At 38.1% G+C, this 19,253-nt stretch overlaps 1 protein-coding gene across 3 annotated transcripts in view; it reads right to left on the bottom strand.

Annotated features, from left to right (window-relative positions):
- SIPA1L2 (signal induced proliferation associated 1 like 2) overlaps positions 1–19,253 on the bottom strand; it is a 235,821-nt gene that overhangs the window by 32,078 nt on the left and 184,490 nt on the right. For all 3 annotated transcript variants that reach the window (XM_043543298.1, XM_043543299.1, XM_043543300.1), the window contains 6 exons: positions 17,985–18,085; positions 17,321–17,424; positions 13,634–14,022; positions 6,984–7,208; positions 2,883–3,036; positions 98–317 (listed from right to left, as the gene is read on the bottom strand). In XM_043543298.1, the coding sequence (XP_043399233.1) occupies positions 98–317; positions 2,883–3,036; positions 6,984–7,208; positions 13,634–14,022; positions 17,321–17,424; positions 17,985–18,085 (1,193 nt within the window). The remainder of the gene's footprint in view (positions 1–97; positions 318–2,882; positions 3,037–6,983; positions 7,209–13,633; positions 14,023–17,320; positions 17,425–17,984; positions 18,086–19,253) is intronic.

Genomic DNA, 19,253 nt, shown 5'->3' on the forward strand with positions numbered 1-19,253 from the left:
ACTTGCCATTAAAAGAAAAATTATTTTAACATTTGGCAATTCATTTGAGTTCACTAACAGAATCTGAAACCTGCTCATAACATGTTCAATCACTTACTTCTTAGATTTCCCATTCCAAGAGCCAGACTCATTCTGGGAGGCAGAGTGCTGTGATATGGTGGGGTGGTGCTGAACAAAATATCATTTGGCAAGGCTTGATCAAGCATTGAACTCCGTGAGCTAGCATATGAAGATCCTCTCCGATTACTACATATGCTCTCATCAGAAAGGGTGCGATAAAGCGACCTCCTTGGAGATAGGTTCCCATAAAATGAAAACTAAATATTAAAATAGTTTTAGAAAGGTGAATTGGTAAAGAAATGAAAATACTGAAGATATTTTACTAGTTAAAATAATGTATATGATACTGTGAAAACTCTTGTAGTATTTCTGTAGGCAGGCATAAAATATCATTTTGGAATTCTTGAACTTGCAATAGAAGATCAAATATTAGTTCCATCACATCAACTCTCCTGCAGCCTCAATGGAGTTATTGAATTGGATTTTTATATTTCCTCTTGACATTTTGGAACACATCACCATGAATTAATTAGATACTGTATTGTTTTATTAATTCTGAAATGTTAAATGAAAGCTCCATAACCCTATGACAGTAATGGGCTTCCAGAAATATATATATAAGGTTACCATCTCTGGAAACATTTATTCAAGACCATACATAGGACTGCTTGATTTTAATTTGAAATGACTAGGTTTTAATATCAAGCCATTCTGAAGTGATCAACTATATGTGAAGTGCAATCTAATTTATATGACAATAAAGCTGATTTAAATCATTATAGCTGTCTAGATAACATGAAATATGCTTAAAACAAGATAATAGAGTTCAGCGAAAGCGGTTTTATCTTTTATAAAATTACTTAAAATACCATCTCAATGTCTAAAGTAAAATTATATCTGATTGCCCTAACTGGATCACACTTGGCTATTTCACTTAAGAACCCTTTAATTCTATAGCAGTGCAAAAATAGTTACTCTGCCTGTCTACAAAGGCAATTTATTTGTACAAACAAATGATTTTAAACTTATAAGAGTCCAACAGCCTGACCTGCTTTCTTTATAAATAGTTTAGGCAGCACACTTCCTATACTGAATACACATCAAGTAAGTATAGAAGCAGTGGCTTTTTTTAAAACAGTGAATGTAGCACCAGAGTTAAAAATATCTACATTGTTATATTTCTGACAAGTCTTCCTAACTGATGAATACTTCTCAAAGAAACAGAGGGAAACATTCAATCATGCAAAAGGATAATACGCTACGTACAAAATAGTTTAATATACACTAGGGCCCCATTTCAGGAATGTATCCCTTTTCAGGACAGCACTGAAGCATGTACTTAACCTTAAGCATGTGCTTAAGTCCAACTGAAGTCTATGGGGTTTAAGCAAATGTTTCAGTGCTGTCCTAAAGCATGAGTTAAGCACATGCTGAAATTCTTTCCACAGTCAGGGTCTAACTACTACTATATGCTTTCAATATCGAGACCCTGATTCTGGAAAACATTTAAGCATATGCTTCAGTCCATCCTGCTTTAGGACAGCACTGAAACATTTCCTTAAACCCCACCGACTTGTTAGATTTAAGTACATGCTTCAGTGCTTTGCTGAAGAGGAATGCTTTACTGAATGTGGGCCCTAATCTGTATTGAACTATTTTTTACAGAGTATATTTCCCTTTGCATGATTGAATGTTTCCCTCCGTTTCTTTGAGAAGTATTCATCAGTTAGGAAGACCTGTCAAAAAATAACAATGTAGATATTTTTAAATCTGGTGCTACATTCACTGTTTTAAAAAAGCCACTGCTTCTGTACTTACTTGATGGGTATCCAGAATAGGAAGTGTGAAACCTGAGTTATTTATAAAGAAAGCAGTGTAGACATCACCTTAGAGTCAGAACTGCAGTCCAATTAGTTATATTAATAATGTGTCATTGTAGGAAGAATATAATAAACAAAAATTCTCAGCTATTATTCCTAAACTTTCAGAGATTTTATATCTATATATGTATTTAACTATATATATGTTAAACATAAACAATCTGACTTCTTTTAAATTAAATTTAGCATGTATGAGGTTCCCACATTACCTATTTACACATGATGAACATGTTCTTTAGTATGTATTATGGACGTAGTGGATTAAAGTACCACTGAGTTAAGATCTATTTTAAGAGCATTACTTCAAGTAATTAAATTGCTTGTGGTGCCATTTGCTCTTATGCAAAAAATACCGTGTCACTGGTACTTGCTGTTCAGAAAGCATACTGTAAGTTCAATATCAGTACTTTAATGAACTTTTTAACATGAACAACATTGTCTTTGTATGACAAAATCAGATCACAGCTTTCTGTGAGCGGACTACGAGACCTTTCCAACTAACTACTTGTAATTAATATCTGTATATCACTCACTCGTACAAACTTCAAATGGGCGTAGCTGTTGCTGGGAACCATGAAAGCCATGCCACTTTATTCAGTTTCCTAACTTTAGGCACCTAGGTTTTAAAATACCGACCTTAGTCTTTGGACTTATACTCAAAATTAACTAGGTGTTTGTATTAAAAAGCTCAGCTTTCAAATTTGAGCAGAAGCATGCTTAACAAACACTTAATTTAATCCACAATTTCTACATGCTAGTATCATTTTATAGAGCAGGGTATGCTTATTATATGAATTACTGTCAGAATCCATAGTTTATGCCTAACATGTTTGGTTTATATAGAATGATCTTGTCTAATCTAAATCAATTTCAGAACTAAAAGTAGATGATTTCCGGGTAACTGCCTCTTACATGTGTAGAGCCAAAAAAAGAGTAGCTCACCTTTCTTCTACCCTCCTCCAGAGTGAGGCTATCTGGCAGCATCAGCTTCAGAAAATCTTCTTTGGACAAGACTTGCTGGCTTTCAGTAACTGCACTCCTCACAGAAGTCTGAAGCTGACTTGATGCAGACATAGCATCATTCTCACCATACAGTCTGTTGAAACAATTAGTATATTAGTATGGTAAGAAGTACCGCTCATGGATTTACAATAGTGCATTTATTTTCATTTATGAAAACTAAATGTTGCTGTATGGCTCTCCCCTCTTTGCATAGTACATTGTTACCATCTCCCCCAATCATTTTAAATTTATGAATTAGTTTCAGTTTCATGATGGAATTTTTAAATTATTCAAAAAGTACTGAATTCCCAAGAAACAGGAAGAAACAAGCAGCAATATTTCTCAAAGCCTGCACTGCTCTTTTGTGCACACTACAGTTCTCTATTGTCTTGTTGATACTTGAATAATTTATCACAGATCAAAATATTTTAACTTGTGCTTCCTGAGCAAATAAGAAAATCAATATCTTGTGGTGTGAAGCTGTAAGCAGCATCACAAGCTGACAAAATCATCATGGTCATCACAGGTAGTGCCGAAAGTTCACTTGTAATCAATTCTGCCACGTGCCAAGCGCATTTTATTATCAGCAATTTCACAAAGCTGTTTGGATAAATAAAACAGGTGTCGTCTTTAATTATCAGCATACAAAAATATATGTACATTCAACAAAAGAGTGTCAAACTGAATTACTGTCTTTCAGCTCCCTTCCAGCAAGAAAGGAGAGAGACGATCTTAAAAGGTTTACTCTGGAAACGGAATCTGAGAAGCTGGAGATTCCCAAACACGCAGTGCATACATCTGAGACCAATTACTTACTGCCAAGTGCAGCATAATCAGCGATTGTATCCTCAGCAGAGAGGAAATAGGCTTTGCTATTGTAAATTGTAATTCTCAGTGAATTATGTCTTACGGTGGCACAACCTTCAGCAAATGACCTGATTTTCATCACCACTGCTAATTTAAGATGCTATTTTATTTCAAACTAATTATCTTTGAAATAGAGTGACTTCTCTTCCCCCTTGCTCCCCCCCCCAGCCCCCCAACGATGCATGGAAAGCTTTCCTAGAGAGAGAAAAAGTTAAGCATTGCTCTAATGCATAGAAAATTTATGAGAATATTTTTTGGTATGTGCAGTGTGGCCATCTTTGATTCACACTCTTCAGATGGAGCTAGTCCTCACAGACATTTTTCAAAGTTCTTGCATTTTTAGTCCAAAGGGAATGCTTAATTATGTAGTTTTCAATAAAAGTTTTCATTTCAAACCAGTGAGAGAGGTTGCAGCATCTCATTATGCAGAGGCCTGTGGGACAAAAGAGACTGCCACACTTTTAAAGTGGCAGCACTCTTATGACTGAACAATCTAGTGAAAGTGTGCTTATTCACAATATTAAGGCAAAACAAATATGCAGAACAAGAAGGCCACAACTGGGAGCAGTTGGTGCTCATAACTTTTGAAATTGAGGCAAGTGTTGAAATATGGTTTTAAAGAGCCTAAAGTTAAGCTCCTATTTTTGAATATATAAAATTTTGGTCTACATTTTTACTATAGATTTTGCTATAAATATTATGCAATATATACGAAACATTTACAACATTCTAGATTTAATATTAATTTCCCCCTCCCACAGAATAAAGGATAGTCCACATATCACATTTAAAAATAAACTACTGCATGTGTCTTGCTGCCAGTCTGCCAAGATACACAGCGCTTTCTACTATGTAGAAGGAGGCAGAATTTGGTTATTTATACTCAATAGGGAAGTAAGGGGATCATCATGGTACATGATTTTGAAGAGAAAAATAATAACATTTTTTTTTATTATTACATGGCAGATCCAAACAATAGTTGTTGCTCCTATTACGCTGGTGCAATAGGAAGGATGCAAAGCACCAGCTGTAACCAAATTTGAGTAACTGCACCACATTCTGAACCAAGGCTTTCGCTTCTGCACAAGAGGAAGAAGCTCCTCCTGAACTTTCCTAGTGCCAGGCAAGATATATTGCTGTTTATTAGAGGTGGTTGGACATTTTCAGCAAAATGAAATTTTGCTGAAAATATGCTGTTTCATTGAAGCCAAAACATTTCACAGAGATGTATAGACTTTAATCAAGTTTTGAGAGAGATGTGCACTCACCAGGCGATTATGGCCCTGACCTCGATTGTGGGAGACCTCGGTTCAAGTCCCTGCTCTGCCTGATTCAGAGCACACCATCCTAGATCACTCTGAATCAGGCAGAGCAGGGACTTGAAACTTTGCCTCCCACATCCCAGGCCAGGGTCCTGACCACATATACATACATACACCTGCACCACGGCCCACTCTGTCTTAAATGCTGGTTTGAAAACAGATGTTTTGATAATTCAATTTCTGTGCAAGTGTTGTAAAGGGTTTGTTTTCATTCCAATGCACAATGAATACAAATTCTGAAACCTCCAAAATGAAATCTCATCTGGCTCTAATGTTAATTTCACCAGCCCCTTCATCTTGGAAACAGTTTCCATAAGGGGATGATATGTGCCTAGGATTGGAAAGAAGCTGGGACTTCTCAATCCTTTTGAAGTTTCCTAGCTCTAGAAACAATTGCTGAAGGGTCCAACACTCAAGTCAGAAAGGCCTCTGCTTCCACTGAGTTCCACATGCCTGCAGTGCCACATCTCTGTGCTTGAAGAGTGCTTTTTGGAGCTTTGGGGGGCTCTTTCTGAGGCAGGGCCTGCATCTTCAGTATTTCTCTGGCATTTTTTTCTCCTTCTTACATCTAAGCAGAACTGAGTAGTTTTTCTAAGCGCAAGAGTCAGTTCAGAGAGAAAATAAATGCTCAAATTGTGAGACACCTCCACTCCCAAAACTGAGTGTGGCCTTTTCATCAAGTGCCCCAGGACCATCCAGGGCAGGATTAAAGCAATTGAGGCGCTCCACTACATAGTGCTTCATTCCTGTACCACGACTCTGCCCTCTACCCACACTTGCAGTGACACTGGGACCTCAGGGATGGGTAGTGGCATGGAGTCCCTATCTACCCCCCAAGAATAGTAGCAGTAGTTCCAGCAGGGTCCCAGTACTTAGCTCAGCAGCCTGGGAGTGTTTAAATTGGATGAATGAACGGGCTAGGCACACTGCATTTTCTTCCTACCATACACAGTCCTCTGATGAGATAGTGCTGGCATGGCCCCCTACTATTTTCAGGTACAGCTTAGTACCCCCTTGAGATAATGGGGCTGTTTGCACTCTCACAGCTATTCTGTCATTGTCTCTGAAGACTATGGCAGACACTGCTGCATCAGTTATGATCAGTTCATGTTTTCGAGCTTTCCCTTGCAGCTATAAAGGCTAGAAATATTTTTAAAAGTGAAAATTGTAATTCTGATGCAATTGCATAATTCCAGGAGCTGGACAGAAGTGGAGTGTCCCTCCACAAGATGACTCAAAAGCAACAGTAATTTCAACTGACAAGACTCAAAGGTGTTTTTTTTTTTAAATCTCAACAGTACTCTTCTTTTTTTCATCTCAGATCAAAACCAGCATAGAAAAATCTTGAATTAAGGTTTATGGAGCTGGGGCCCTTGGGTCCTAACCCAGAGGTCATAGCCAGGAGCAACCTTATTTACAATCCCTTCAATGAAAGTTAAGCTTTTTGAGAAGATACTTAGGTTCTCCAGACCTGAATGGAGTTATGCCTAACTAATCCTCTTCAAAATGGAATTTCATGTCTTTACAACACAACTGTAATTTTTGGCCAGATTAACAATGCCTTCTTCTCTCATTTTGCTTCACTGGGCAAAAGGGAGGAGGTTCAGTAGGAAAGAAACGAAGAGAGAAAAAGGAAGGAGGAGGCAAAAGGACCCTCCAATCAATGATTTTCTTTGACCTGTGTCGAGATCTCTGGTACATAACAGAAGGAAAAAAAAACAGACAAATATTTCAAATAAAGCTGAAGACAAGGAGAGGCATTTTATACTTTTCAAATAATGAGAAAGTTAAAAACTTTCCCCACGCTATTATATATATTACTTTCTAAAATAAGAATAAACATAAATCTTACTCTTGGCATTGAGAAACTTCAGATTCTTCAGGCGTAGGGCTGCCTTCTGACTTCTTCCAACCAATGACATATTTGCTCACTGCTCCTTGTCTGTGGTGTGATTTTGATACAGACCCAGAGATCTGTTGACCGCTATTCTGTGACACTATGTAGACCTTGGAGGTATCTAGAGAGCCACCGTTTTTAGAACAATGTGCTGAAGGGCTTCCTGAATGGTGAGACCCACTGAAAAGGAACACAAAACAAAACTGCAGTGCAATAAAACATCAAGGACTTTAGATTACAGCCAGCTATGCAACCATAATTCTTTCTTTTAAATTTTCTCTAAGGTCAAAAATCAAGGCAGCAACTTTAATATGTTTTATGTATCGCTAAATCACAGTTATCAACTCTCTGAGCACACATTCATGAACACACGCATGTGTACACACTCAGACGGACTTCACAGGACAAGCATTTTCTATCATTGAACCTATTGCAATGCCAAGGCAAACCAGTCTGATTTAAAGACACTGAGCCAAATTCAACCCTGGTGTAACCCCATCAATGCCAAGAATTACATCAGGAATGAACATGGCCCCAGAGGATTGCCTGAACTCTGAGAACTTCTAGACATTTCCACTTGGCAAGAGTAATGTTAAAACACATCTGCAAAAGGTAGGTGCTTGATTTAAGCTTTCTTTTAAAAAATGTCATATGAATAGAAATAACTTTCACCCCAATGAAAGTGGCAATGAAAACAGTTTTCTGGATTATTTTAACATTCTCTTGCATTATTAATAGTGCTAGCAATTATTAATGATATGTTTCATCAGACTCTCTCAAAGTACTTTACAGTCAAATTAAAGCAAACAACATCTCCTTGAGGAAGGCCTTATTTTACAGATGAAGGAACTAAGGCACCAGTAAATATGACTTATTTAAAGCAATTTGTTAAGTCAGTTGCAGAGCTGGGAACAGAAGTCACAGCTCTGACTCTCAGTCCTGTGCCCTAACTACCATACAAGGCTCATTGCTAATCCAGTCATAATAGTACTGTGCTCATTCATGAGAACCAGAAAGTGAGTGACTAGACTTGTTTCATTGTTCATGCTGAGTGAAATGTAAATGGTAAACAGTATAGATATGTTTTGATTGACCTGAGTTTTCTAAAATACCTACTAGGAGCAGAGAGGGAAGATAATAAAACATTTCTCCCCCCCCCCACCCCCGCCAAAAAAGACAATGGATTACTGATACACACACACACACACACAGCATGAACATTCAATTATTAAAAATGATTAACACTGGGATATAAAGTATTGGTGACGTTACCCCTTATTGTAGATCACTTTTTCACCCTCAGTGGATGATAGAACAATTATATTTTTTTCCCCTAATTTTCTCTGATTCTCTTAGTTGCCAGCTGTAGCCAGATGATCCACGGGCAGGATTATGCTTGTCAGAAAATGTGGGTGGGTAACTTTAAAGGTGATCAGTAGCAAGCCAGAAGTAATTTGACACATGCCGACTCCTATTCCAGGAGATTTTGTGAGGAGCGGAAATTGGGGGCACTGCTGTAAGAGCAGTGCCTGGAATTGCAGCTCCTCAGCTTCATCAGATTCTGGAGCAGGGAACAACCTGTGGCAGATTTACCTCCACATACCCAAACAGAAAGAGGGAAGGGGGATGAGGAAGATCTCCCGAAGGATATGCAGAAGGAGCAATTAGAGAGGTAAGAAGAGAGCCAGGACAGGACAGTCATGAAAGACAAGGGAGGACAAGATTTCAAGAAGAGCACAGTTGACTGTATCAAAAGTGGCTGACAGGTCAAGCAGGATGAGGATGGAGTATTGGTTCTGAGATTTGGCTAAGAAGAGGTCTTCAGAGAATTTGGTGACAGTTGTTTCAGTTAAGTGCGAGGGTAGAAGCCAGACTGGAGAATCTAGGATGGAATTGGAGAGAAACTCCAGACAGTGACTGTAAACAGCACGTTCAATGAGCTTAGAAATGAAAGGGAGATGGGAAAAGGAGTGGTAGGCGGAGAGGCAAGTGAAGTCAAGGGTTTGTATTTTTAAGATGGGAGAAACTAAAGCATGTTTGTACTGAGAGAGAAAATAACCAGAGGACATTGGGAGGTTAAGGGAGGGAATAAGAGTGGGCCCCCGCAGGGAGATCAGGAGATAGGATGGGGTCACTGGAGCCACGGGACGGTGGAAAAGAGCAGATAAGAAACTTCTGCCTCCGTGGCCAAGGAAGGAGGAGATAAAAGTTTGAGGTGGCGAAGAGAGGGGAAGAAAAAGGGGAAGGGAAGGCAAGCCAAGGGAGGGGAAATGCCATGTCAAATTTTGTCAATTTTCTCTTGAAAGAAGTCAGCGAGATAGTGTGCAGAGAGAAGTGGTGGGAGGAGGTGAAGGTTTGAGGAGTGAGTTAAAGGTGCTGAAAAGGCAATTGGTATTGAAGGCATGAGATTCAATTAAGTTGGAAAAGTAGAGCTATTCAGGAAGGCAGCAGAATTGAAAGAGGAGAGAATGAATCTGTAGCAGAGGAAGTTGGTCTGGTCACTGGATTTCTGCTAAAGATGCTCTTCACTGCGAGTGCAGGAGTAGAGGAAACAGATGCTGGGGTAAGCCACGGCAGGAGGTTAGCAGGATAGATCTTGCGATGGGAGAGAGAAGTATCAGAAGGAACTTTTTGACATAGATTTGTTACAGCATCAAAATTAAAGTATATAGAGGCTTCTCCATCTCAGGTTACAGATTCAGTATGACCTTGCCTCATCCAGTGGCATGCTGGTTACTAGCTTTTGAGTCCAAAACTATTGACTAGCTAGGAAGGTAGGTATGCAAAACTATTTGAAGTTAAATAAAGCTGTTTGTAACAGTACAGTAACCTGATTGTATTTGGTAATCCAAGGGTGTAATTAGAATTTTAAAAAATGAGAGAGCAAGACAGACAATTACACAGCTGTAAAAAACAAGGCTGTACATATTTCAAAGGGATCTGATAGTTTGTGATGTCATTACACACAATAGGCTTGATTCTGTAACACTTATTCAGACAGATTAATACTTTCTTCAATGGGACTACTCAATATAAATAAAGGGTGGTAGAATCAGGCCCAATATATCTATATTCAACAGCATTCCTGGGTTGTATTTCATCCTTTTAATAAACAGCATACAATTTTAACAAGGAACCATTGATTTTTTTTATATAGGAAATAGCTTTCCACCAGCCTGCCTGTTTGTTTTAATTTGTGAGCTATTTATAGTTACAGAAAACGTTTATTATTAAACATTTATACTGTGGTAATACCTAAAAGTCACAGTAGGACTCTGACCTGTTTGAGTTAGTCACTGAGAAAATACAGAGTCAAATTCTGAACAGTTAAGGAATATCATACTGATAAGGATTTGGCATGGGGTGACTTGCCAGTCAGAACACAATTCACTTATATATTAAAATAATGAAAACACCGTATTTCACAGTAGCAATATCACAGCTGTGAAATAAGACTCGTTTCTTAAAGTTTGTTTGGCTACAGTACATCAGATCCTTAAAAGTGCTTAAGTATCGATGAAGTATGGTTTGTGACACAAAACTCATTTGAAGAGTTGTACCTAAAACAGGTAGCCCACATGAAATACAATTTATGATTTTTTTTTATAGTAACATCATTTGGTACTCAAATTAGGAATAGATATTTTTAAAAAATTATTACCAAAGTGAGATTGGACAACCCTGAAGAGAGAGTCATGATCTCTTGAGTTTTAACTGGCTCTGCCATTGATTTAGGTAAGTCATGTGAACTCTTTGCATATCAGTTTTTCCATCTGCAAAACAAGAATAGATTTTCCTGTCTACCTCCCGGAGGTGGATTGAAGATTATTTAATGTCTGTATGACATTTTACATGTTTAAAATGCTATGCAAATAATAATTATTTCTATTCTATTCTTCAGAAATCTATTTCAGCCCACTGTATCTCCAGAGTTCGTATTCTATTATGTATGTATATAGTATTCAATATTGGAAAGTATTTACTGAGTAGTCTTCCTGCCTGTACACTACTGTATCTTCTACAGTTTAGGAGAATGATTATGAAATTAGATGAGACAAATTTACTGAATACAGAGAGAGGATGTTGAATGCAACTCATTGTTTTTTCCTGTACTGGTTTGCATTGAAAATGGACGAAGAGGAGCAAAAATGTGCAAATAATTTCCCTTTAAATGACTCCACCTTACCAAACAAAAGCCTTCAACATACATTCAAAAGCAGCACCTTCAAAAACACCAGAAAATGGGAATTACAAGATAAAAGCGACCAGTTGTACGAGTCCTCTCACACAACACAACTCGTTTTAGAATACACACACTGTACACAAATTCCATGTACAGTCAAAGGGCAGACAGCAAAATCCATCAAATTCAATCCAACATAAATATATTTTGCCAGGCATCTAACACATTAATTTAAATTAAGGGGCAAGGTATGCAATACAGCTTCACTATACACAAATATAAAGAAACAGATATTTCCAGTGGAATTATATCTGATTGCTATAGCATTAAATCCTTATGTCATCAGTTGCATTGTACTGAAAGAGCATGTGCAGCCAAGTGCTTCTTGAAAAAATGTGCTAATCAGAGAAAGGGGTGCCAAGATAACTTGAAGGGTTTCTTTTTGAAGCTATTACTGTTATTTAAATTAATTGGAATAATGGAGGCAGTGATACTAATGCAAAATTAACATTAATAATATAAACACACTGTGCTGATATTTTACTAATTTACAAAACTTATTTTGCACCCATTCCAATATTTTAATGATCACTTGATTGCCAGCAGGACAGAGTATAGTTTATTTATTTATTCCATCTTAATAGCTATGCTGCTGAACTGAAGTGTCACGATACAGTGGAAAGAAAAGGAGTACTTGTGGCACCTTAGAGACTAACCAATTTATTTACAGTGGGATTCTCAAGGAATAAACTATATACTTATTTATGAGTAGGTTTTTCTATGGTGCTCATTGTATTATCTGACATCTCCACTAATATCAATGAACGTATTCTCCTAACACGCCCATGTAGTAGGTGTTTATTCTCCCAATACTCCCACAGTGCTATCCAATTTTGTTATTCTCTTGATTAAGAAATGAGAAAATGTTGTACTATGCAATACATAAATGACAAATGCTTTATCCAATTAATCCCACAACCCCAGAACACTCAGGGCCCTGCAGCTATGCCACCTTGTGCTGTGCTCCTGACAGGCCACACAAGCTACACAGGGTCAGATCATCTGAGTACATTTCTGGGAAGACTTCCACAAACACATAATAGGAAATGGTGACGATGAGTAGCTGACTTTCGTCCACACAAGTCAGTATAAATGTTTGCATGAGGCTCGCAGCAAACATGTGGCTCACTGTGGGCAACACCCTGAAGGATCTTGAGGTATCTGTAAAGCATCCAAACTTGAGGTGTGTGATTGTGAAGGGAGTTAGAGCTTGTCAACATGGGAAAGTTGTACCAGTGTAAGGTAAGATGTGAATTTAAACAGCTATAATTACACTGGTACAATTCCTAGTGTGGACATGCTTACTTTGGTAGAAGTATGCTTTTTTCCCCAATTTAATTTATGTTGCTTTGGAAGTGGTTTAAGCTAAACTGAAAAAAGACATTCTTATTCCAGCATAATAGCATCCACACAAGGACTTATCCTGGTATAACTACAGTGGTTTAACTACATCAGTATAATTATACTGGTATAACTGTAAAATTTTCCCATGTAGGCAAGCCCTTCGAAAATCATGGATGAAAGTATCCTGTTAAATAGGAGAAGGAGGAATCTACAAGGTGCCGCCACATAGGGCTGCAATAAAGGGGAAGGCACTTTGATTGTCCAAGGTGCTTGGTTATCCCCACAAAATTCTCAGTGAACATGAAGCAGATTGTACTCCTCATCATGTGTCACTGTAGCATGACAACTAAATATCACAGCAGCATTTTATTCTGGCCCTACTGGAAAGTCCTTCCTCTCCAAAAATACTCAGAGGGGCCCTACAGCGCAAGTTTGACACCATTGTGTGAACTGGCCTTGACTGAAACAATGGCTCATCATTTTGCTAGCTAAACACTCCCTACCCAGTTCAAACTGATATGGACATTATCATTTCCTGTCCTAAATGTTTGTCCAATGTAGTCAAGTGCCATTAAACAGGTACTGCATTTTCACCTCAAAGGGTAAAAGTGCTCTGGGGTTCTTTGGGGAAAAAGTGCAATATACATGTAGGTTATTATGCCTTTCAAAGTGGGTCAATCTATTTCAAAGGAGTGATATAGACTCAATAGATTGTGTGTTCCCCCAAAGATACTAAATGCTCTTACAAATTTTTTAAAATTTTTGTGTAACTAACACCTCTGGATTAGATTTTTAAATAGAAATTCGTACACAGAGACACACCCTCTACACACCCTCTGTAACAGACTCATGGAAGGTGAGGGAAAGCCTTTTGCTGGCTTCTTCATATATGTATTGAAATATAAAAAGTTAAAATTAATAAGCGCATTTTCAAGGAAGAGAAACAATGAGCACAAACAAAAGCAAATGCTCTCAGTCACTAAGTTAATCACCTAATTTGTATAGAAAAACTACATACCTAGAATGAGAGGATATTTCACTGAGGTCTCCCATGCTACCTTCAGCTGTATGACTGCTAGAAATGGCAGAAGTATAGCTATGAACAGCATACATTTTAGCTTGTTCATCATCTTGCCCAGGAGTTTCAGAAGATTCAGTCCACTGCTCAGCCCGACTGTGCACCCCAGACCTGCTGCCAGCAAGGTGTAAAGGAGCCATAAGAGGAGCAGGCATACAAGGAGCTGTATCAATTCCACTGTCAGTAGAAGCCCCTTTAATATATGTTAATCCAAGCAATTCAGGGTCCATCAGGTCTCCGGAGCCAAAGTGCTTTTCATCACTATTGCTCGATGTATTACTGGACAGGGTATTGCTGCTGGAGTGACTGGAACAGTTTTTGTCTCCAATCTTTAAAAAACAGAAAGTTTATAAATATTATTTACTTCCGTTTAAGGTTACTTAATTTTCTTTATTCAAAGGTCATTTAGCCTGCATTTAATACTTGGCACAGCATTGTTAAATACAAACACCAAATACAAAAGAAGCTAAATGCACAACCAGCTTCTATGAAGTGAACTGCACAATTGGCTAGGTATATTATGGGACTTTTCTTTCCTCCAAAATAAGTCTATTGTATTGGTAGGTAAATAGACATTAGACCATTGGTTTGATCTCCTATGGCAAATCCCATATTCACATTTAAATTCTTTGATTCTGACATGCTTGCATCCATAAACTATCATTTGTGGATAGTTAAAATGAACAAACCACTGAATTAGGTTCTACTGCAGTTCTGAAGAACAATGAAGACTGAATTACTGTTACCCTCTCTGAGTAGATGAAATATCCAGTTTTTTGGATCAGGTGCAGCACGTATGACTACTTGAAATGAAGGCAAGTGAAATGTGTTCACCAAATGCAAATGACTTGAACCTCTGGGGGTTCAAGCTCAGTATGACTGCTGGACTAGAAGAACTGTGTCAGACAGTTGTGTCAGTAGAAAATTTGAGGGTATTTTACAAAGAGCTGAATTCATTTACCTGTGAGGCAAGACAGCCAAGACCAGGCCAGATGAAGCCTAGGTAAGAAGGAAAGTAGGAGGGTAGACTGCTATTTTTAATTAGATTCCCCTTCCAGCAAATGTACATAAGGATACATCATTTGTTATACACCAAACTGTTAGAGGTAGCCCTTCTGAAAAGGCTGCCTCACCTAACTGCACATTGACAATTAACAAGTCTCAGTATCTGTTTGAAAAGTTGCTACAAAAAGAGGGGGTTTAAGTTCATTATGAACTTTATGGAGATGGTTTTCAACTTCACTATAAGGGAACTAGATGCTGGAAATGCAAATGAACACATTTCTAGGGATGGGATGCACAAGGATTTGCTAGAGAGTTGTCTAGCGCAGAGGTGCTTCAGTTTGGACCACAAATGCAACATGGCATCGAAGAGGAAAGAAACCATTAGGAAGGAAGGGCTCTAGTTTATAATAAGTACCTGCTTGGCACTGGAACTGGCACAGAGGATTGGGGTGAGCTGGCGAACAGCACCTTTGCATGCTCTCCTCTTGAGCTCAACAAGCATACCTCAACTACAGCTCAGAGTCAGGTATTTCCATGTGCCACAGCCACTCTTCATAGGGAATCTCAATGTGGCCTTAACAGTGACCGAACTCTGTCATGACATGATGTCATGGAGCAATTAGAACTCAAGTATAGTAAATCATCAGGACAAGATGATATTCATCCAAGATTTCTGAAGAGCAAAGACACTGAGGTGGATATGCAACATATCCCAAACAGCAACATGTGTTCCTGAAGACTGTAAAGTTGTTCGTTTAGTGCTCATCTCCAGCAAAGGACAATCCAAGGAACCGGGCAGCAAAAATGATTGGGGTATGGAACAGCTTCCATACAAGAAGAGATTAAAAAGACTGGGACTTTTCAGTTTGGAAATGAGACTATTAAGAGGAGATATGATAGAGGTCTATTAAATCTTGACTGGTGTGGAGAAAGTGAATAAGGAAATGTTATTTACTTCTTCACATAATACAAGAACTAGAGGTCACCCAATGGAATTAATAGGCAGCAGGTTTAAAACGAACAAAAGGAAGTATTTCCTCACACAACGCAGTCAGTCTTTGGAACTCTTTGCCAGAGGATGCTGTGAAGACCAAAACTATAATAGGGTTACAAAAAGTAGATAAGTTAATGGAGGATAGGTCCATCAGTGACTATTAAGGATGGGCAGGGATGCAACCCATACTCTGAGTGTCCCTAGCCTCTATGTTCTAGAAGCTGGGTGTGGACACCAGTGGATGAACCACTTGATGATTGCCCTTTCTGTACATTCCCTCTGAAGCACCTGGCACTGGCCATTGTCAGAGACAGGAAACTGAGATAGACGGACCATTGATCTGACCCAGTATGACCGTTTTTATGTTTTTATGCTTTGGATAGGCCTCTTTCAGTTTTGAATTAAGTGACTGATTGAGTAATTCAAGGATAGAGTAATGCTGTGCTGCATTCAAATATATATAACCAAGTCAAAATAAATGTATGAAGTTCAGTGAATAGAACAGTATCTCAGATATTGGTACTGGGTTTAATGCTATTCATTCTACACAGTGACTCAATCCTCAAATGTCTGGGCAACTTCTTGCCTGAAAACATCAGGAAGTAATTTCCCCCATGTGTCAGATTGTATAGTACTGTACACAACAGCATTATGAGGGTCTGTTTTCAAACATCATGGACCAGATTCACAGCCTGTATAAATCAGAAAGCCAATTTACTCCAGCTGAGAATCTGGCCCCATAATCCTATTGAAATTAGTACTTTTTACAAGTAGTATCATATAGTTTCCTGGTACATCTAGCAAGACTTCTGTATTACAAACACACAAAATGCTATTAAGGGAACATGGCACTTTACTATTATTTTTTTCCTTTCCCTAAACCATAGGACACTGGCCACTACTAAATGCAAGCTACTGAACCAGGTAGACCAATTATCTGATCCAGTACTTCAACTTGTATGCATCTTTTCTTAAGGCAGCCATAGCATTTGTATTAGATTTAGAAAATGAATCTGTTTAATAACTTTTAACTTCTAATCCTAGTGAAGTTAGCACATTTCTTAGTGCACACCACTTAATCCAGCTGGAAATCATTAAAAAAACCAACCAAAACAAAACAAAACAGGCCACCACTTTCACACCCACAATTAAAAAGGCACAAAAAGAGAACATTTAACTAGATACAGTCTTTAGAGGTGGAAACTTTGCCCAAATAATAAGAAAGCCGAGTGCTGATAATTATAGTACATATGTTATCCCATACAACATGTCAAGAAATGGCATGCATGAATGTAATGTGTATAATGGGAGGTGCTCCTATGACTGAGCAAACCAATGTAAATGAAGCTCTCGTCAGACAGCAGAGCAATGCTCACATTAGTAAGGATTTTATCCCTGCAATGTCCCAGAAACCAGAACTTGACCTTTTTAATGCACTTAGTTTGAGAATACTGCATCCACTGCTGAATCAGAGATCCTTGCATAGCTATGCACAATACTATTAGCCTCTCAAACTCCAAACTGTACTTCAGGAATTACTAAAATGTATTTTAAACATTTAAGGTTCTTGCAAGTGTCTTTTCAGACCCAAGTTTTTATCAGCAGAAGAGAAGTTTGAACAGACTTACATGAGAAAGTTTGCTTGGCGAATCCTTGCCATTGCCTTCTTTTGGTAAAGCCCGGTCTTTGTAGGAACTCAAGACTTTGGTGGATGGTGCATGCCACTTCGTTTCTGCCATAAATAATTGTATTTTAATTTCTGATTTCTAAAAGTCTAACTTGATTTCTAAAATGAACATACTGTACAAAGGGAAAAGCACATAACTCAGTGCTTTAAGCATCAGGTTTAAGACAACTAAACCCTGTGGAATCACAGGTTCAAACCTTGGCAGACTTTCCTAACCCTTTTGTTGTTCCAAGATCATTAATTAGAGTTCTATGCAGTCCACTCTGTGTGAAGCTTTTGAATGAAACCTTAGAAATCAAAGTGTTTGTTCTGAGCCTACTTTAAATATTCCATGGTCCTTCCTATAAAAGAGTAAGAATTTGCCTCAGTGTTCTTTGGTCAAAATCTAACCTATTCTGACTATTACACTGCGTTTAGTTTCCTCTTACCACCTCGGAGGTGGCTGCATTTCACTGATGCTGCATTCATTTTGAAGCACTTTAGGATCCTTTGGGATGAAAGGCTCTATATAAATTGAAATTAGGATCATCATCAGAACCAGTAGTTAACTTTACTTGTATATCCTAGGAAGATTATTTACTTTTAATATATGGTATTATTATTACCAGCATATCTGGTTCCTTCCAAAGTTTCCTCTCGTTCTCTGCCTCCTTCACACTCCAGTGGACTTGAACCTTGGTGTTCATGAAGTAAAGGGGATTGGCACCTTGTAACATAAGCAGACGATCAAGTTGTTTCTTTCTTAACTACAAAACTGGATTATCCCACAAGGAACTTTCCAAGGTAAAAATCTTTGTAGGTCATTAACGGTAAACAATCACCACCACCCAGCAAGCAAATAGTATTGGGAAATTTGTTACTCTAAGTAAAAATATCTAAGTGTAAGTTTCTTGGCAGAACACTGTTTAGGATTAATTATAAAGAAATAATGCTAGATTAAAAACCCCTACATTTTTGGGGCCAAACATTCAAAGCCCCATACAATGGATGGACCATGAAAATGCATCAACTAGCTGTTCCATGGACCAGTTCCCACTTCTATGCACACAAATATCCGACAGTATGTGCAAATGTAGGATTCTACTAATGAAATGGGTGCACAACATATTTTGCATCTACTGAACCAAGGTTTGAAAATTTTGCCTTTTATTCAAAATTGGAATTGATGGCTCTACACACACCAGTACTAAATCCATTACTTGAAACACTTCCACTTTCACAGATGTCAGGCACTCTTAATCTGAAATTCCTTGAGCAGGTTCCAAGACAATACACATATCTGCTACATGGGATATTTTACACATAATCAAACATGTCAAGGCAATATTCTGCTGATAACAGACAAGAAGATGATTTGTGTGTCCATATTTTATTATAAAAATAACTTAATTAACTCTGAGTATCGTGTCTCAAGTGTTTTTAAATTAGGCAGCTTGTGTATTTCTGTATCTCAGTATTTAACAGCAAAAATGTTACCAAGCAGTAGATACATGCAACCAAAGTGCTACATTCACAGTAATGAAGAACAGATCTCACATAGAAAATATGTATTAGAATTGAGTTAGTTAACTTTTTGGTGACCTTAAACATTTAACATACTTTTTGGGAGGGGTTCCTATTCACTAACAGCTCAATTGTGAATCCTCCTGTGCAGGGAAGTAAGGGGAAGTAACAAGCCCCATTAACACTCATGTGAAAGAACTACCCATATTGCTGGAGTCTGCCCGGGAAAAAGAGACCAGCTGCCACGGGGATACTACTCAGCCTCCCGTGCAAGTGGATAGGAAGTAGATGTCACTGGAGGAAGTGCAGAGGGAGAAATAATTTGCACCAGTAAAAGGACTGACACAGAATATTACCCCCACTAAAGCAAA

The sequence above is a fragment of the Chelonia mydas genome, chromosome 3, assembly GCF_015237465.2.
Source record: "Chelonia mydas isolate rCheMyd1 chromosome 3, rCheMyd1.pri.v2, whole genome shotgun sequence".
NCBI classification, from domain to species: Eukaryota; Metazoa; Chordata; order Testudines; family Cheloniidae; genus Chelonia; species Chelonia mydas.